The 21,129-nt window shown below is 41.0% G+C and overlaps 1 protein-coding gene and 1 non-coding gene across 4 annotated transcripts in view; one reads left to right on the top strand and one right to left on the bottom strand.

Annotated features, from left to right (window-relative positions):
• MRPL39 (mitochondrial ribosomal protein L39) overlaps positions 1-21,129 on the top strand; it is a 48,776-nt gene that overhangs the window by 18,280 nt on the left and 9,367 nt on the right. The window contains exons 1-6 of one of the 3 annotated variants that reach the window (XM_032353132.1): positions 10,624-10,822; positions 11,717-11,923; positions 13,949-14,088; positions 16,339-16,438; positions 17,391-17,458; positions 19,585-19,697. In XM_032353132.1, the coding sequence (XP_032209023.1) occupies positions 10,639-10,822; positions 11,717-11,923; positions 13,949-14,088; positions 16,339-16,438; positions 17,391-17,458; positions 19,585-19,697 (812 nt within the window). In that variant the 5' untranslated portion in view covers positions 10,624-10,638. The other 2 variants (XM_032353114.1, XM_032353122.1) reach the window with 2 other exon arrangements.
• Positions 978-1,085, bottom strand: LOC116581518. Its single transcript, XR_004282086.1, has one exon. It is a non-coding gene; the product is annotated as a U6 spliceosomal RNA (small nuclear RNA).

Below are 21,129 nucleotides of genomic sequence, written 5' to 3'. Positions count from 1 at the left end.
TTTTTACTTCTGCCTTTTTTTTTTTTTTTAATCTAAGAAACCACTGCTTACCTAAAGGTCAAAATTATTTACTCTTATGTTTTCTCCTATGAGTTTTCTAGTTTTAGCTCTTTCATTTAGGTTTGTAATTTATTTTGAATTAACTTTTTTGTATATGCTGTGATATAGTCATGTAACTTTTGTGTATGTTGTCTGGTATGGGAGATATATCCTGGTAAATAAATTCCATTCTTTGTGTGTGGATATCTGGTTGTCCCAGCACCATTTATCGAAAACATTATCCTCTCCCTATTATGTCTTGGTACATTTGTCAAAAATCAATAAGGATTTGTTTTTGGTCTCTCAACTTTTCCACCATTCTATATGTCCATCTGTAAGCCAGTGCCACATTATCTTAATTACTGTAGCTTTGTAGTAAGTTTTGAAATGAGGAAGTATGAATCTTCTAACTTTGTTGTTCTTTTGCAAGATTGTTTTGTTATTCTGGGTTCTTTGCAATTCTGTATGAATTTTATAATGAGTTGTCAATTTCCTCAAAAGCCACTGGGATTTTGATAGGGATTATACTGCATCTACAATCTTGACAATATTAAGTCTTTTGATCCATGAACATAGGATATCTTTCCATTTTTTAAGGTCGTTAATTACTTTCAGTGGTGTTTTATAGTTTTCAGTGTACAAGCCTTACACTTCTTTTACTAATCTTATACCTAAGTGATTTATTCTTTTTGATGCTATTGTAAATGGAATTGTTTTCTTAATTTTATTTTCAGAGCTAGTCTATAGGAATAGGGATTGATTTTTTATATTGATCTTGTATCCTGCAACCTTCCTGTGTTCTTTTATTACTTCTACTACTTTTTTAGTGGATTCCTTAGGATATTCTATGTACAATATCATGTTATCTGCAAATATATTTTTGCCGCTTCTTTTATAATCAGAAGCTTTTCTTCCTTCCTTCCTTCCTTCTTCTTCTTTTTTTTTTTAAATGTTTCATGAAGTCGTGTGTCATCTTTGTGTGGGGGGCCATGCTAATCCTCTCTGTGTTGTTCAAATTTTAGTATATGTGCTGCTCAAGTGAGCACTTTTACTTCTTTTTCTTGCCTAATTGTCCATCTCCAGTAAGATGTTAAATAGAAGTCAAAGAGTGAACATGTTTTTCTTTCTTATTCTTGATTTAAAAGAAAGTATTCAGTCTTTCACCATCGTGTATGATATTAGATGTGGATGATTGAGCAAGTTCCCTTCTATTCCTGGTTTGTTGAGTGTTTTGATCAAGAAAGGATGTTGGATTTTACCAAATGACTTTTCTGCATCTGTTGAAATTATCAGGTGGTTTTTGTCATTTATTCTACATATACTGTATTACATTGATTGATATCCATCAAAGGTGACACTACCTTTGAATTTCTTGGATAAATCCCATTTGGCCCAGTATGTAATCTTATTATATGTTGCTGGATTAAGTTTGTTCTTATTTTGTTGAAGACTTTTTGCATCTATATTCATACAGGATTTTGGTCTATAGTTTTTTTTTTTTCCTTGTGATATATTTTTCTGGTTTTGGTATCAAAATAACTCGGGCCTCATAAAATGAATTGAAAAGTGTCCCTGCCTCTCCTGTGTTTTGGAAGAGTTTGCAAAAAATGAGTATTAATTTTCCTTCAAACATATTTGGTAAACTTCACCAGTAGTCATCTGAACTTGGTCTTTTATTGGTAGGAAATTTTAAAAATTACTAATTTTGTCTCTTTACTTATTATAGGCCTATTCAGATTTTTAATTTTTTTTTCTTGAGTCAGTTTTGGTAGTTTTTTTACTTTTTAATGTCCTTAAATCCTAAATTCCATTTTTTAAAATTTATTTTCAGTATAACAGTATCCATTATTTTTGTACCACACCCAGTGCTCCATGCAATCCGTGCGCTCTATAATACCCACCACCTGGTTGTGTCTTTTTAGGAACTGGTCCATTTCATCTAAGTTATCTGATTTGTTGGCATACAGCTGTTCATAGCTTTCCTTATAATCTATTTCATTACTATAAGTTTGGTAGTAATGTTCCCTCTTTTATTCCTGATTTTAGTAATTTGTGTCTTCTCTCTTTTTTCTCTTAGCTAGCCAAGAAAAAATTTATCTTTTCAAGTAACTTATTTTTGGATACATTGACTTTCTCTATCTTTTTTCTGTTCTCTATTTCACTGATCTCTGCTCTAATCTTTATTATTTCCTACCTTTTTTTTTTTTTTTTAGCTTTGGTCTTCTTATTCTAGTTCCTTAAGGTATAATGTTAGCTACTGCTTTGAAAATCTTTTTTAATGCAGGCATTTACAGATATACATTTAGGAAGGAATGTGGACTTCCTTTTTTTTTTTTTTTTGCACAAAGAAGATCTAATAGTTTGATAGAAACTTAACCAGTGAGATTTAATTATAATTTTACTTGGATGTCTTTACTTACTTTCTGATTCTGTGGTAAGGAAGCAACCAAATCCCACAAGTTAAACACAGAAACTCCAGGGAGCTTTTGTTTTAGTGGTGACAAATATTCAGAGTTCCTATGATTTTTTAATTTTGAAGAGGATTTATTTGATGACAATTGTGAACCATTCTCAAACCTGTCACATGTAGTAAGTCTGCAGTCTGAGAAATTGTTACCGGCATTTGCAAGCATTGCAGAAATTTAATAAACTGTCGCCAAACCATTTGCTTGTTTGAATGCCAAGGTTTCCTTCCCCACATCACATGCAGCGCCCTGCTGCCAACAGTTATCAAAATACTCCCACAGTTGTCACAGAGAGAACTGTTTAGGGAGTTTGTTTCTTTATTCTTGTCGTTCCTATATTTCATTGCCTTTGCCACTCCTTGGGGATTTATTTGAATAACCTGAACATTATATGGAGCAGTTGAGTCTTAAACAATGGATTGAGAAACTAAGACTATCTGAGATCTAGGTATGGAAACATAGAGATACAGAGTGCAGTGAGATTGGGAAGGATGACTCATGTTCTACTCTCTCTGTGTTTGCATTTTTATAGAGAGACTGTGTTGTTTGTGTAACATAAAACAGCAATAAAAATTTAAAAACCATTTGAAGGGGAATCTAGACAAAAACACAAAGAAAAGTCTGGATAGATCAAGTCATTGTAATTGAAGATATGCAATTAGGTGGTACAAGCTTTTATAACAGGATTGAGAGATATAATCCAGCCCTTTGAAATAAAGATTGACAAGAAATTACTGGCTCTGGGTTTGCATTTTCTCTGATGACTCCAACAGATAAATGCCAAGTCAGGTTAAAAAGGCTCTTGTATCTGAAATGGGGAAGGTAGAAGATTAGAGGGCGTGACCTTGGACCTCATTCACCAAGTCAAACATGCATGAAAGTGTGGTCTTTTACCACTATGATAATATTTGCAACTGTCATCTGGAATAAACCTATCTCTGCTTTGTCTTGTTCAAAGGCTTTGATGGACACGTTGGCAGCACCTATCGAAATTTCAAACACATATACCCTTGACCAAGCAATTCTGTTGCTAGGAACCTCTTCTGAAGAAATATACCAGTGCACAGATTTTGGATAGACAGATGCTGATTGCAGCAAAATATTTCACATATCCTAAGTGTACATCAAAGGGAGTATGGTTTAGTAAATTATGGTCTATCTGTCCCCATGTCACACGGCTCAGAAAGTAGAGATCTGGGAATCTAACAGAAGCTTTCACTTGCTCACAATACTACATTTCATGAATTAGTGAGTGTGGGTGGCTTTTTGGTGTTCAGAATTCAGCTTGTATGTTCTCCCAGGGTAGGTCAAGATTGGATGTTGGGGAGAGGAGCGAGGACAGGCCAGTGTCATAGCCAAGGAACAGTGAATTAGACAGAAAAAGTCAAGAGTTTCAACCAACAATAAAAAGTGGGAAAAAAGAAGTTATGTATAAATTAGGGAGAGGGATTCTGGAGGAAAGTATTTTGTCTCACCAAAGAAGTGTCACCTTGGCCAGTTTTCACCCCCCTCCCTATTTTCACTCACCATAAACCCTTATCCTAAAAGGCCCTAAGTGAGCTTGAGGGGACTCTCATAGGTTTTCTCAAGCTCAAAGAGCAGAGAGGACTGAAGGAGGAGCTTATTCTGTCCCTTTTCATCAAAGAAAATCCGTTTTAACATGTGTTTGAGGGATTAGTACATCTTTGAAATCCTAAGCAAATGGGAAGAGAATTCTTGCAGTGTTCACAGAACTATGAAATGAAGGGTCTGGTGTGGCTGCCGCAGCGTGGGATGATTCAGAGCATTTTAAGGAGTGCATGCCAGTTTCAGGAGTCCTGGCATTTTCCACATGCCCTGGTGTTTCCAGTGATCCCAGATGCTACACTAGCCTTCTGTATGACCTTGAGCCAAATACTGGTCTTTCTGTAAGTCATCTTCTCTCTCTAGTACATGAGGTGGCTGGAACAAATGATCCATAGTCTCCCTTCAACTTGTGATTTAATGTATCGTTTTCCAGACTTACTGAATCATTAGGATTTTAAATAAGCATTATTTGGTAGTTATTAATGAAGGTTAGAAAAGAAAAAAACTTTCCTAACACAATTCTCACACATGCACACATGTGGAAATACACACACACACACACACAACGCATGCATTTGAAAAATGAAATATAAAACACTACCTAAGAAGAAACTCTATACTTTGGTGATCTGTATCCTTGGTTCTTTCTTCCTTGCGAAGAAGGAAGAACCAGTAACATTTTCTGTGGTATAAGGAAGAATGGAATAGTTTAAAGGAGAAATGCTAGCAGGAGTATACTCTATGTACGTTTTTAACTTTTTTATTTTTTTATTATTTTTTTAAGATTTTATTTATTTGACACGGAGAGAGATCACAAGTAGACAGAGAGGCAGGCAGAGAGAGGGGGAAGCAGGCTCTCCGCTGAGCAGAGAGCCCGATGTGGGGCTCGATCCCAGGACCCTGAGATCATGACCTGAGCTGAAGGCAGAGGCTTTAACCCACTGAGCCTCCCAGGCGCCCCTATTTTTTTATTTTTAAGTAATTTCTACACTCAGCTTGACTTTGCGACCCTGAGATCAAGAGTCGCGTGCTCCACTGACTGAGTCAACCAGGCGCTGATTTTTTTTTTAATCTTTATTTTTTAAAGATTTTATTTATTTATTTGAGAGAGAGAGAGAGAGAGAGAGAGAGACAGAGGGGAGCATGAGCGTGGGGAGAGGCAGAGGGAGAAGGAAAAGCAGACTCCCCTGCCAAGCTGGGAGCCTGATACAGGGCTCTGAACCCAGGACCCTGAGATCATGACCTGAGCCAGTGGCAGATGCTTAACTGACTGTGCCACCCAGGTGTCCCATCTATATGTACATTTTAATATTCAACTGCATTTCATTTCTCCAGAAGCCCGCGGAAACGTACGCACATGCCCACACTCCACTGCTACCTTAGCACATTAAGGAGTTGGTAAGGAGTGATGTTGAAGTGAAGGTACCATTTTGACCCATGGTAGCACACTCATAGAAAGAAAAGCCTTCGGTTGGCCCCTGCTATTTCCTCTGTTCTTGCACTTTTAGGAGTTGTGTGTTGGTCTGTACCTTTCAGGCCAGGTGGAAGTGGAGGGTGTAGAACCTGGATAGGAGATCATTGATAGAAATGCGTGTGTGTGTTTATTACATAGGAAGTGTAAAATGCAGAGCAAGTCCTTCTTTAATTATTTGATTTCTTTAACACAGCTTATTTCAAGTGCTTCACAGACCTCCAGCTACGAGGCTGGGGGTTCATAACCGAGAGCCCCTGCTGTTGTAACTCTGAAATCCATCCTGTGTGCTCTGAGGGCACACCTTCCACCGGCTGCTCTCAGCCGGGGACACTCAGTCTGGCAGGCCTGCCGCTGGAAGACTGGGATCCTTCTTGTTCTGGACTTGGGCTCAAGGACTGAGCCCCCTCCTTTCATGGTCTTGACCAGCTTCCCTATCCTGCTGGGGCGCGCAGGAACGCCTCTCCAGGCTCTCTTCCTCCTCTGCTTCAGGTGGAGGCAGCCTTCCCCTCTTCTCTCATGGAAGAAAATCCTTGCATATTTAACTCAGTCTTGGCCTCTGCTTCTCAGGAGAACCGGAACAACATATTCAAGCTGATGAAAAGCACAGCTTTGCAAGACAAAGACTAAAAGGAGACATCAAGGAGGAAGAGAGGGAGTTGATGCATTTGGGTTAGCTGATGGACGTGCCCAGAACTCTCAGCAATGCACAAGAAATTAATCACAGTGGTATCCTATGTGAGGTTTTTGGGAAGAATGAATGGGGACAAGAGCTGGGAGAGAAACTTTTCAAAGTATACCCTATAATAAACAGTTCCTTGATTTTCCAGGCAAGTAAATGTACAATAATTTGAAAATGTAAAATTATATATTTGGATTAAAAAAAAAACCAAACATGAATTGGAGAGAAAAACAAAGCATACACTTTGGAGATGGATCCGAGTTTGAGTCTCCACTCAGCTGGTGATTTTGGGAGAATAATGGATCTCGGGAGGGTCACTGGGCTCTTGGATTCCAGATATCAGTGAGTTGCTTTTCTCCTTGAATTCTATGATCTCATTCACTGGCTCTCAAGAAGGCATATTCTGCCAACCCCATTGCCACTGGGCTTGGCCTTGGACTGGCTCAGGCTAGGGGCCTGTGAGGTCACGAGCTAGTGAGTGTGAGAGGCTCTCAAGAACCAGCGCACTGAGCAGATCTTGCTGTCCCTTCCCTCCGCCAGGGAACCACAAGTCCCGAGCTAGGGGGAAGCGGGGAGCAGCTGGGTGGTGGGGGAGGAAGGGTGGGCAGGGAGTGGGTGTTGGGGGGGGGAGTGTGGGGGTGGGGGGCGGCAGAGGGCTCTCTGACAGCTTGGATTCTTGGAATAAAGTGGCTGAGCCGCAGCTGGCTTGTAGCTGCCAACCCCCCCCCCCCCCATGTGTCCTGAGAGCAAAGCAAACTTCTGTGGTTGAAAACCACTGTGGTTATTCCCTCAACTTTTTATTTTTATAAAAATTTCAGAATAAGGTTGAAAGGGTAGTATGATCGACACCTCACTTAGCTTCCCTGGTTGCTAACATTTTGCCACATTTGCTAAATTTCTCTTGCCCCCACTTTAGATGTAAAGCCCTCGATTTTTTCTGAGGCATTGGAGTTATAGACATGATGGTGCTGTTCCCCTAAATCTTTCCACGTTATATCCTAAGAACATGGACTGTCTCCTGTGTGACCATAATACTGTTGCCAGGTCCAAAAAAACACAGTTTTTTTTATTTACCACTGCTATCACCGGCAGTGATATTGTTTACCACACAGTTCATGTTCAAATTTGTCAAAATAATATCCCTGGAATTTTTTTTTTCTTTCTGATCCAAAACCCAGGTGAGGATCATACACGGCTACTCATCATCTATCTCTCTAGTCTCCGTCAATTTAGAACAGTTCCTGAACTCTTTTGGTTCCTCTTTCGCGGAACCGAGAGCTTAGACCAGTTGTTTTGTGGAATGTATCATTTCCCGGATATATCTGATCTCTCTTCCTCATGATTCTTCAGATTCAGGTCAAACAGTTGGGGCAGAAATATTACACGTGTCCCGTTGTTTATTCCAACCGGGAGGCACAAATAATCTGATTGTTCCATTTGGGGTGATGATAAATTCTGACCCCTTGTTAAGGTGTTGTCCACCAGATTTCTCCAATGACATTTCCTTTATCCCTCTGTGGGGATAATCTGTGGGGTGATACTTAGATACTTGGTGAATATCTTGATCCCAACAAAATTTCCCCACTGCTTTCAGCATCCATAGGTGATCCCTTTCTGAATCAATTATTACCTGGATAGTTGCGGAGAGATGATTCCCTGGTGCCAACTGCCCCTCCCCCCCGCCCCATTATGTTATTCTATTATGTGGATTTTGTAAAGAAAACTTCCTCTCTGCTCCCATTTATTTTTGAGTATCACTATGGACTCATGGATTTTTAAAAACATATATAATGTGATAATCCTCCATCATTATCCTTTTCGTTATTTAAGTTGTCCTGAATTTGTACAACGGGAGCTCTTGTCAAGCTGGATCCTGTGTCCTTTTTACATGTTTCTGCCTGCCTTTTGAGAATTTTCTTGTTTTCTGGCACAGTAAGATGTTCTAGGCTGAACTTTGATATTTACTGCCACAGACCTGATGATTCTTTTCATTTGGGAACGAGACTAAGAATGAGACAAAGATTTGGGGAGAAAGCTGATAAATGAGGCTGGAAAGGAGATTTAGCACTAGCAAATATTTTGAGGGAATTCTTTTTTTTTTTTTTTTAAGATTTTATTTATTTATTTGACAGAGATCACAAGTAGGCAGAGAGGCAGGCAAAGAGAGAGGAGGAAGCAGGCCCAGGACCCTGGGATCATGACCTGAGCCGAAGGCAGAGGCTTTAACCCCTGAGCCACCCAGGCGCCCCTTGAGGGAATTCTTGACCAAAGATTTACCTTGGGTAGGTCTCTCAGGTTTCCCCAAACCCGAATCTCCTCTTCTGGAAAATAAAGATTATTATGCCTATTGAATGAGTAGGTTTGCAAAAATGAACAAACCTGATTGATTGGCATATGTTCAACATTCAATTACCATTACTAACATACTTCCAACCAAGTTAATTTCTGCGATACTTGAGATTTCCAATTACTGTTCCCACTGTGGTTGACTTATGATTAAATTTGTTTAAATTTATGTTCTGAGGCTTTGTTTAAATATTGCTCTACAGCCAGATGGGGGTAAAATCTAAAGGACTGATGAACAACAGTCTTTCAAGGGAGTAAGTATACATAAGTTTAAGAAGGAAGCAAAAGACACACACACATCCCCCGCAGGTGTATATGTATACTTCATGGTTTGATATAGGATCTTAAATGAGAGGTGGCATAGTAAAACTTGACCGGCTTTAAGTCCAAGGTTGGCGGCTTCCATTTCTTATCTTACAAGGGAAGGGAATGACACTCCCTGAGCAATTGATGTGAATGTCAAATTCAGAGCAAGGAGACCCATGTATGGAGGCAGGGAGTGTTTCATTTTTCTTCCAGTTTTGTAACTGGCACACAACACTGTTTAAGGTGTACAGCACAAAGACTTGAAACACATGCATATCGCCCAAGGATTAGCACAGGATGTTAGTATCTGTTGTTTTGGAGATTGTGATGAGAACTTTGAGGATTTATATTTTTAGCAACTTTCAAATATACCATATTACATGTCCTGGTGATCAATTACAGTGATCATGTTGGACATTACTTTCCCAGTACCAATTGATCTTATAGCTGGAAGTCTACTTGGCTGACCACTTTTCACCCAGGTCCCCAAGGGAAGGCAGGGGTGCCTTGCCCAGTATCTGTTCTTTAGCCGGTGCCGCCCCCTGGTGGTGACATCTTCCTATTGCAAGTCGGAGCCGAGGGGAAAAGGCCACGGGCTTAATTTGTAAACTTAAAACGCCCCAAGTAATGCCACAGCTTCCGACAACTCTGAATAAACATCATTATCATACTTCACCCAGGTTATACTTCCTTCGATAGCAACAACACGCTGTTAGGACAGAGGAGTTAGACGCTGAGCTGGAACTTCCCGCAAAGGAAGTCAATCATTCAACACGTATTTATTGAGTACCTACTGTGTGCCGGGCACGGCTCTGGCCCCTTGGGACCAATTCCACCCCAGTGAGATAGGGAAACTGAGGGACTCCATAAAAATCTGCTTTTTGCTCCTTTTCCTGCTTCTATTCTTGCTAGGACCTGCACCCGCACTTTACACATGCCTTATAATACTAACAGTGTGTATCCTCTTTGAAGGGACCAGGAGCGAATGATTTCTTTAGAACAGATTATTTCTATTCCATTCAGGTGAGAATGGCGAGGAAGCGTTCCTATGGTATTCCAGACCCCCAGCGCTAGACATCGGGACACCAAGATCCCCCCCCCCCCCCCCCCCCCCCCCCCAGATCACAGGAGTAAGACCTGAGCCCTCACCTCTGTTCTAACTGGTTCCTGGACGCCTAAGAGGACACCGCCGTCCTCAGTAAAAACTCCCAGGCTCCGAGCAAAGACGAGGCTCTCTCTTTTCCTTTCTGAGTCTCCCAGACACCCTGTCTGGACCTGCACTCTCTCCAGACCTTCCATCAACTCTGCTTTCCCCTCCTGCGGGCGCGGGTTTCATTTCCATCCTGCACGCAGCCAGGGATCCTCTCGAGAGGCTGGGCCTGCGGTGCCCGCTCAGGGCTCCTAGAGGACCTGCCGGCATCACCAGGATGCCTCTAACAGGCTCTCTCTACACTCCAAACACTACATAAACTAATTTGTAAAGAGTTCTATGGCTCATAGAGTTCCCTTCAGTGGCCCAATAAACGCAGAAGCCTGGCACAGGTCCCTCCGCCCACCCAAGAACTCACCCTTGCAAAACCGAGAGTTGAGCTGTCATCAGCGTGACCCGCCGGGCTGACCACGGACGTCGTCTTTCCCCGGTTTTTCCTCCCCAGAAATACTCTTTGCGGGAAGCAAGGGTTTCGTCCAACTCTCCGGGCTCGAACTCGCGGAGGCAGGCGGGTGAGGGAGCCAGTCAGACTGCGCGACTCCAAAGAGGGAGGATGTTTCCCTGCAGAGCCTGCGGGGCTGGCAGACATGCCCCCCTACGCACCCCTGGAACGTACCCCAGCTCTGCACGCCGCACTCCCGGCACTGATCTTCAGCGAGGCGCAAGCGCGCCCCCTAGCGGCGTCCCGCGGCCCGAGCGCGGGGGCAGCGGAACTAATCTGGTCCACGGAACGCAGGGTGCGTGCTTAGAGTTTCCGGGGAGGGGGTGCAGAAGAGGACCCGCGCGAGGCGATTCTCACGGCAGAGGAGGCGGCAATGGCCGTGCGGATCCGGGGGCTGCGCCTCTGGCGGGCCGCCCCCAGTGGCGGGGCTGGCTGGAGTGAGTGTCAGCGTCCGAGCGGACGAAAACCGAGGCTTGAGGGATTGTCTGCTCAGATGGGGCCCGAGGCGGGTCCTGGGAGGTCCCACGCACGGGGTTGAGGGCGGAGGTGGCGCTTCAGGTCCCCGCTGTGGCGGCCGCCGCCGGCTCCCGGCCGGAGGGTCCAGACCTCGGGGCGCAGGGGGCGCGGGAGGAGCTCAGGGCCCGTCTGGGAAGGACCCCGCGTCCCCGGCGCGACAGGGGCTCGTTTTCCCGTTGGAGTGCTTCACATCCGCTCCGCTCATTTAGGGTTTGGGAAACAAGCTCAGCGTTTCCCGCTCTGGGATGGATCGTTGGGGGCGAGGGCGCTCCGTGCTCTGGAGCTTTCTCGTCCCCAGGGTCTTCCAGAGCGACCGCTTTGCTCACCTTCCCAGCGACGGGTCTGACTTGGCCTCGACTTCCTGGGGACTCTTGGCCTCTCAGTGTAAAGCCGAGTTCGGAGTAGGACGGCAGACCGGCGGGCGGTGCAGATCGGGCGGGGAGGGCGCCGCGTGGAAGGGCGGGGGTCCGGGCCGGTGCGGATTTCTTCCGCTGGCCTTTTTCATCATCAACACTGGAAAGCGCCTCAGGTTGACCTCGGAGCGCATTTTGGCAAACGGCGGTTTAAAATGGCGTGGCCTCCCGGGTCCAGCAGGACGGGGGGTGCGGGGTGGGGCATCCCCGCTGCGTTCCGCGTTCGTTCCGCGTCGACCTGGCTTGTCACTTCCACCCAGGGTCGATCGCGACGTCGCCAGCCTCCCGCCTGTCCCCGACCGAACTGGCCGAAATGCAGAACGGTCTCTTCAATCAAGAGAAGAACAGGCAGCTGTCCTTCACTCCTCGCACCGAGAAGATCGAAGTTAAACACGTTGGGAAAACCGACCCTGGCACGGTTTTTGTGATGAATAAAAACATTTCCACTCCTTACAACTGTGCCATGCGTAAGTAGCGAACCAGGATCCAGTTTTGACTGTTTTACGTCACCTCTGCGGAAGAATGGGTTCCGGGGAGGCGAGACTCGGTGGTTGCTCCCTGAACTTGGCTGGCGACGCTCTCCTTTCTCGGGCATCTTGCTCTCTGTTCGCTGCCTTGAGCTCTTCACACTCCCCGTGGGTCCAGAAACGCCGGCCCTGTCACGCACCGGTGGTCCCCGGACTCGCTTGAATCCGGCGGGGTTTGGGGTGCTGTTAACTGTTCCAGGCGTGAGGAGGCAGAGGTGTTACTAGTGTGCTTGCCCTTTTTAGACAGCACCCTGGGGTGATGGGGGCGGTCACTGTGGGGAGCTCATCAAAGAAATTTGGGGTAGAGGGACAGCCCTGGCCTCGGATGACCAGCTTTTCTGGCCGCCTTTTCCTTTCTCTAGCTCTTTATGGCCTCCTTTCAGTCTTACCTGCTTACCACTTGCCTCCTTGTGCGTTACGATTTGTCCATACTATGTTTTGACAGCCATGTGTCTACCTAGTAAATGTGTCAGTGGCATTTGCATGGGGTGCATGTGACGAGGGTCAAATTACGTGTTGTGTTCATATTTTAAAGGAGATCACTGTGCCCTCTGCGTGATTCATTGTGTACAGGAAGGGTACAGGGCCTCTGTATAGATTATTTGTGATCAAAATGCTTTTATTTTAAACTTTAAAAGATTTCACTTATTTATTAATGGAGAGAGACACAGCGAGAGAGGGAACACGAACAGGGGAGTAGGAGAGGGAGAAGCAGGCTTCCCGCTGAGCAGGGCATCCAGTGCCCAGGGAGCCCGATGTGGGGCTTTATCCTAGGACCCTGGGATCATGACCTCAGCCTCCCAGGCGCCCCCATCAAAATGCTTTTAAAGTACCTTTGATAGAACTGGTCATGTTGAAATTTAGAAAGCTTTCAAAATAGATCTGTACACCAGCATGCGTGCTCATATATAGGGCTAGCTGCATTGTTTTAAACTTTTGGAAAACTCAGTAATGATTTCATTTAAGTAATAAATAATTTTAGTTAAAAGCTTAAGCTAGCATATTACTCTGGATCTTCCGTTGTTTGGGCACTTGAATTACTACTTATGATCATTGTTTACTCCTTTTGTGAACATTTCCTGGACCGTTGCTGTGTGATAGGCATTAGGAGGTTAAGACAAAGTACAGGTCCTTAAGGAGCATTGTACGTGTCGCATGTCGAGATGAAGCCTGTGAGCGCCCTCAGCACGACTCCTGCACTGATGCTGGCTGGTCGTTCGTACCTTCTCACATCACCCAGTACGCTTCCGAGTCCTTTCCATGCTACAGGCATGGTGCTAGGTTCTGCGTATATGAATGAGTGAACAAAACCAGACCTGATCCCCTCTGTATGGAGCTTAGACCCTGTGCCAGGAGCTTGACCCCTTCTGTGAGTAGCTGTGTACTTGAAAAACATCTAACCAGGGTTGGAGTTGCACTTGCCTTCTGGTCAAAGAACAGGCCAGAGATGATGGGCTTATATGTGAATTCCTACTGATAATTAAAAACTGTTACTGGTATTTAACTTGAACAGGCCATGTTAGGGAAGTAAGAGGTGGTTTGGATGCAAGACCCCAAAGCCATTTAGACCAGATTTACTCTAAATATATATTTAGATATTTTCTCTATAAAGTTATGTGGGTACATACCCAAATATATCCATGATACTGCTCTCTTAGTATTTAAGTGTAGCTCTTGGAAAATTGTTTTACTACTTAATAATTGACAGATTAATTTGAAATTAGACTTAGCCTTAATGATTTTTGTAAATAGTTTGGGCAGTTTTGTTAGTAAGAATATATTGGATGTGTTGAATATTTTTTTATTAGTTACAGATGTAAGTTGTAAGACTTTTTTTCCCCTGAAGGAAGTCATTGCAGAATTTTGCTTTTCTGTTGTTTTATTTCTTAATGGAGCACTTAAACATGTAAGTTTTCACTTTGGGTTCTGTTAGATTTAGACCTTCAATCTGTTTTAAATCTCTAGATTTAAGTGAGTGGTACTGCAGGAAGTCCATTCTGGCTCTTGTGGACGGACAGCCTTGGGACATGTATAAACCTTTGACCAAATCCTGTGAAATTGAATTTCTTACTTTCAAAGATCGTGATCCAGGAGAAGTGAATAAGGTATTTCTGCCTCTGTGTTCTTTTTTCCCCCTTAGTTTTCTTCTTCTTCTTCTTCTTTTTTTTTTTTTTTTAAATTAAAATACTTTTGCTACAGACCATTAAATGTGCAAATGTGGCCAAGGTCAAATGTAATGTACTAGATAACCAATGTTTTGCTTGTTAGATTAGGCATTTCCACAGTTCAAAAAATCCTTGAACTTGGCATCCTTTCTTTGTATTTTGGTGTGAGAAAAACTATTTAACTTGTCTTTACATTCATCTCTGCTGCACTGACATTTATTGATCACTCTCTACTTTACATTCCCAAAACTGCTTCAATTCAGCCTTTGATCATTGTTGGATTATTTCAGTAACTTTTTAACTCTGCGTCCTGCCCCCATTTGTATTTTTATTTATTTATTTATTTTTATATACATTTATTTATTTATTTATTTATTTTTAAAGATTTTATTTATTCATTTGACACAGAGAGATCACAAGTAGGCAGAGAGGCAGGCAGAGAGAGAGAGAGAGGAGGAAGCAGGCTCCCCGCGGAGCAGAGAACCCGATGCGGGACTCGATCCCAGGACCCTGAGATCATGACCCGAGCCGAAGGCAGCGGCTTAACCCACTGAGCCACCCAGGCGCCCTTTAATTCATTTTTAATTCCTGAGTAGCCCTGTAAGAGTTTCATTAAGTGACATGACTAAAGATTGTGTCACTTTTTTCCTACCTGCTAACTTTCAGGAAGGACATGAAAGTTAATCCCCTTCCTTTCCAAGCCCCGTGCGTGATCTGATGCCCGCCTTGCTTTCGAGCTTACTTTCATGGCAACTTTCCACTTCCTCTTTGCTCTGGTCATACTAAGGGCCTTGGTCACTAATGGTTTAGCCTCCTGGCTTTTGCTGATGTTCTTCTTTAAATCTGGGTATTTTCTTTCCTCCCTGTTAAAATCCTATTTCTCTTTTATAGTTCAATTAAAATGCTACCTGCTCTTTGGGATGTTGTCAATTTCTTCTTGTCAGCCCTCTTGAGGGCTTCACAGCACTTGGATAAATGTCTCTAGATATAATATAATATTGCCTTGCAATATGAACCATTGAACGCATTGGATTCTTGGCTCTGTGAAGACAGGGATTATGTCCCCTGTTAGACCTAGTTCTTGACTTACATACAGTAGGTATTCAATAAGTATATGTTGAAATGAAACACTTAAGAAAATGATAGACATGATAATAGCTCACGTCACATATTAATAATGTATCAGGCACTATCTTAGTTGATTTATAGGTATTAACTCATTTACTCTTCATAAAAATCCCATAAAAATGGGTACTGTTATTCCTGCTTTCCAGATAAGTAAACTGAAGCAAAGAGAGTTTCAGTAGCTTGACCTAGCTTACCAGTTTAGGAGATTGTAGCGCTTGGATTTTAATCTAGGTGTTCTGACTCCGGAGTTCAACAGACATTAACAACATTTAAGTAGGATAGATGAGCTGCATTTTGCTACTTGCCTTCAAAGCTTGGATTTGTTATTTCTAATATATGGTATGTGGTTCTGTAGAGTAAATCCTGGAGCAGTTTCTGCTGCACACAACCAAGTGAGCCCAGTTTTTTAGTCTTCAGGTGAGAAGTGCTCATGAAGGTCAGTTGCCCAGTTATAGTGGTGCCAGTATGGGACATAGTATGGGCAGGTCTGCTGTGGGACTTGTGTTTCTGTTTATGACTCTGGTCAGGTCATTGCATGGATACCCACATTAAGCTTGTCCATGGGTCAAATGTGCTGGTAAAATGAAAGCCCAGTTAATAGGTTGCTTTGCTGTAAATACAAATAACTTGAGTGATGTGCCTTGTGATGTTAGTTAGAGTGTAGGAGTCATAAATTCTTAAAAGTTGAGTTTTTCCTCTTTATTATATATGGTATAAACAGGTTTATATTAATACTTTTTATTTATTTATTTTTACTTTAGCACAGGTTTGTTAACAAGTTACCTTTATCTTGGGTTAAACATAAAGTTGCAACTATGTTAAACTATGTATTGTTTGATAACATAGTGCATGGCATCTGGCACAGAAACATTGCTAACAGCACATTCTTTTGTGCCTGTTGCTTGGGAGAGGTAATGCCACGGCCTGATGTTCCCTGTTGCTCCATGCTGAGGATGGACAGAGAAAGAGCTCCTAAGTCAAAAGTTAACCTAAATTTTAATACTGAAGAAATGTTAGTGAATCTTCGTATGTATCATGTTTGTGTGTATTTTATTTTCCCAGGCTTATTGGCGTTCTTGTGCCATGATGATGGGCTGTGTGATAGAGAGGGCATTCAAAGATGAGTATGTGGTCAGTTTGGTCAGAGCTCCAGAAGTTCCTGGTAATGTACACACAACATGCATATTTTTATAATCCTCCAGTGGTTTGATACCTATTCTTGATATTTTATAGAGATGCTTTTTTTTTTTTTTTTAGCTTATGTCTAATTTTATATAATATATACTGCTATCATACATATATTCCATTTATAAAGGGTAATGAAACGTCTTATTTAATTAATGGAGTCCGTTATTACATAACGGAATTGGAGGAGAATGTTTCTTTTGAATATGAATTTCATGTAGTTACATTGTCTCCGTGTTTGTTTCCTGCCTTTAAGCATGTATTTCTGAATCAAATATGTGGAAGAAGAAGAAATGAGAATATAAATAGAATTCTGGAGAAAGCTGTGTTTAGGTGGCACTTTTTCACCAGAAACATCTATTACTCTGGAGAGGAACCATATTGGGAAGAATCAAGAGTTCACACTCTTTGTAATTTTGGTGAAACTAGGATTTTGCATCAGTATGTGCAGTAGGATCACATTTGTAATTTAAAAAAAATATATAGAAGTATATATACCAAAAATATTTAAAAAGCTCAATGAATGATTCTAAGAAAGGCAAAACAACAAAAATAAGGAAGTTTAGAACACAAAAAATTCAACATTTTATGTCCATTTAGTCATTCACCTACATATTAAATATCTTATTCTTTTGGAATTTTTATGTTTAGTAACTATTTGAAATCTCTGTAGTGATACTATTCTGGAAGAAAACATGAATGTTGAAAAACATACTTGTGATTTTGGGTTAACAAAAGGCGAATTAGTTTTTTGGGTGGGGCCAAGTTGTAGAACTTTGGCAAGAGCTGGGATAATGGTGACAGTTTTATAGTTTGTAGAGTTCAGAGAGATTGTTGGCCCTTCATTTTATGGTCTAAATATTTGTTCCCAATAAGTCACTCTACTGTAACAGATTTGACTTTGCCTTTCATTTTGGTTGGATTTACAGTAATCTGTGGAGCCTTCTGCTATGATGTAGTTCTGGATAAGAGACTTGATGAGTGGATGCCAACAAAAGTAAGTATAGTGTTTGGAATATTAATTTTAGAATCTGGGCCTTTTGTTGTTAGAATGAGTCCTAAATTGTTGAATGCTACTGCATGTTAAGAATATTTAATTTAAAAGACCCTACTTACCTACCTCCCTACCTGTGTTGTTGGCTTTTCCAGTGAATTTAAGATAGAGGCAGATGAATGAAGGTATTCACAATGTGGTCAGTTGTGTGGAAGTTTTGTGTCCTACTTGAAGTACTTTCTTCCTAGTATTGTTCATTCTGTTTCTTAAGATAGTGGTTTTCAAGATGCCCAGAATATAAAATAGAGAAGGTTAACCATCTTGGTTGATGTAGTGGTGGGAAGCTTGGAGCCTTACTTTCTTGAATCATCCGAGCACAATCTGAAAACCACTGCCCTAAACGATTTTAGCTTGTTGCATGCTGTGAGATCTCCCTATACACAAAGGTTACCCTGAAAGGAGGGATAGAGGGTAGAGGATAGAGTGAATTAAGAATCAGGCTTTGACAAAGCTAACTCAGATAGCAACAAACTAGACAATTGTTGAATGATCTGATTGTGTAATGAGTGTTGTCCTTGTTGGTCTGGCAACTGGGTAGCACATGGCTAACAAAGATGATTTAGATCAGATGCCCTGTAAGGAGAGTCTACTGATGACTTTAAATTGTCAAGCCTAGAAATTCAGTTACCACTGGGGAGAAGAGGCAAATACTTGATTCTTAAGCAAAACTGTATGTCCTACACGTGGAAGTCTGGAGATCAGGAAAGGAAAGGTGATGTACCATACCATTTTATCAATGCTACTGTGTACATTTTTTTCACATTTTAACATCTCTGGAAAAAAAATATATCTTACTGTAGATAGCATGGTAGCGTTTTTTCTTAATGGTATATTTTAGATTTAGTGAAATGTTGTAATTCCTTATTGCAAAATTTTGGAGGTTTTTTTTATGTCTAGTAATTAGTAATTCTGGCTTTGGAAGTTATTTCTTGTATAATCCTGCTTAAATTGGTTAATATCAAGAAGGACAGCAGAGGGAAACAGGAAGGAACGAAGAGAGGGCGAGAGGGGAGAGGGAAGAGAGGTAGAAAGAAAGGTGGAGGGTGCGGGGGGATACAGGGAAGGGATTGGAACTCTGTGATCTCTGAACTCGTGTCAGTGTAATTTCTCTCTCAGATATGCCCTCAGATTTAAGAAAGGATTCTCACTTGTTGGGGGGTTAAGTAAGAACTAATGAGATTAAGAGTTCTCATTATGTATGAAACTTGCTGCCTTCTTTTCCTTTTTTTAAATGTAAAACTTTAAATAAAAAAGAAATGTACTAATTACAGGCACCATGGGGTTGGGTGGATCACTTAGAAAAAGTGGTGGAGAGTTACATTCAAGTAACAGTTGTATAAAATCATGAATGTGGCTTTGTTATAAATTGTCCCTTTAAGAATGGAGAAGAGTCATGCAAAAAAATCTAATAGGAAGTTTATGGAAAGAATTTTATTACAAAAATTACTTGCGTAACAGTGCTTGGTCTTTTGTGTATTAGTAATGATTTATAGTATGAAAACTCAATTATAGCTTTTATTAAAAGTGTCATAAATATTGTTAATGTGTATTAATCAGTCATTTTAATTGCATAAAAGTGACTTTTTATTAAACATGAATTTTTATATTAAATGTATGCTATATTTTGGGCAGGACCAATGATGACATTATATTTCCTGGTAAAATGTTCTGAATGACAAACAATAATTTCCCTGTTCATTTAAAAAAGCTTAGTTTTACTTAAAATGTAAACACATTTTTGTATCTTTTTATTAGCATTTTTAATTGCGTCATGTTTTAATAAACGGTAAGGGTTGTATAATTTGAATGAAATGTTTATTAAGATTTCTTTGTAGGATTATCTATAATAATTAATATAGGCTAATATCTTAATTACAAGTAAATTACAAGTTTCATAGTTAAATTTATGGTCTGAATACTTAATTGTTATAAATTAATAACTCCTAACAAAGTTGCTTTTGCTTTTTCTTTTAGTTGGATTTATAGTATTTAGCATACAGTTTTATCTGCCTTATGGAGAAATGCTTTTGAGTCAATTGTTACAAAAAGTTAATACTTTCATTTTGAAGGAGAACCTACGTTCCTTCACGAAAGATGCTCACACTTTAATTTATAAAGATCTTCCATTTGAAGTTCTGGAAGTGGAAGCAAAAGTGGCATTAGAAATATTTCAGCACAACAAGTAAGTGTTGGCTCCCTTGGAAGTGAGATTCAACCTCCTGAAGTTATATGTAATGAAGAAAATTTAGCTCTTAAGAATCTCTATATCTGATGTGTAAAGGACACTTATTTTTAGCTCTCAGATCTCTTTCTGTACCAGCCTATTTACTTTGATTCATCTCATTGCTTATTTCACAGAGAAAAGACCTCCCCTCGATAATTCTGCTTGTCTTACTTCTCTGTTTCTTTGACCAGAGAAGTCCTTCACTTCAGAGCAGCACTGCAGTGTGCTTCCCCTTTTTCCTTTCATCATGAAGTGATAGCATCCATGGAACTGTATCATTTTGTTCCTTTGGCAGCCTTTCCTTCTCACCCTCCTACTCTTTAAATGACAGGGGTGAGATAGAGAATGCCAGTGCTCTGGAGGGAGCTAACACCAAAATAAAACATTCACATAGCCAGGTCTCAGTCTTCTGCACCAGAATTATTCATCTGGTGGATTTTCTTTGCCAACATTTTAAATCTTCCCTGGGTCCTCAGTCCCCTTTCTCACTCAGAAAACTTAAACTTTACCTTCTTCTACTAATTGTAACAACATAAACTATATTTTAATATTAATCTAATTGAAATTAGAACTAATTAGGGAAATCTTCATTGCAAAAAAATAACATAGATACTAGATTCTTAAGACAGAATATACCCCTGCAATTCGTTCAAGGTTATGGGTTGGAATTTCTTTAGGTATTTATAAAATGAGATGTAAGTTTGCATAGGGTTAGTTTATAATATTTCGCATATCCTGGAACCAGTGTACTAAGAAAGCAGTAGGAACATACTAGTTTAACTGAACTAGACTGCAGGTAGTTCTATAGACCCAAAGCACCATTGATTCTATAAGAAAATTCCTTGTATTATTAGAACATACCAAGATACTTCCTGTGCTACAATTCTAGGGTCATGCTGTCCAATAGAGATATAATGTAAGCCATCTATATAACTAAATTTTCTAGTAGCTACATTAAACAAGTCAAAAGGTGAAGTTAATTTTAGTAATACATTTTATTTAAACAATATATCTAAAATGTTAATTCAGCATGTGATCAATATTACAAAATTGATGATACTTTACAGTTTTTCATGCTAGGTCTTCAGAATCTCATGTAGTTTACTTTTTTTTTTTTTTTTTTTTTAAGATTTTGCTTATTTATTTGACAGAACACAAGTAGGCAGAGAGGCAGGCAGAGAGAGAGGGGGAAGCAGGCTCCCCGCTGAGCAGAGAGCCCCATGCAGGGCTCGATCCCAGGACTCCGAGATTGCGAGCCAAGCTGAAGGCAGAGGCCTAACCCACTGAGCCACCAGGCGCCCCCCTCTACTCTGAAGGCACATTTCATTTCGGGCTAATTACATTAAGTGCTCCATGGCCACCATAGTGTACTCTAGATGTTCATTCCATG

Source organism: Mustela erminea, chromosome 1 (assembly GCF_009829155.1).
Source record: "Mustela erminea isolate mMusErm1 chromosome 1, mMusErm1.Pri, whole genome shotgun sequence".
NCBI classification, from domain to species: Eukaryota; Metazoa; Chordata; class Mammalia; order Carnivora; family Mustelidae; genus Mustela; species Mustela erminea.
The sequence above is the reverse complement of the archived record's forward strand: the minus strand, read 5'-3'. Positions and strand labels throughout refer to the sequence as shown.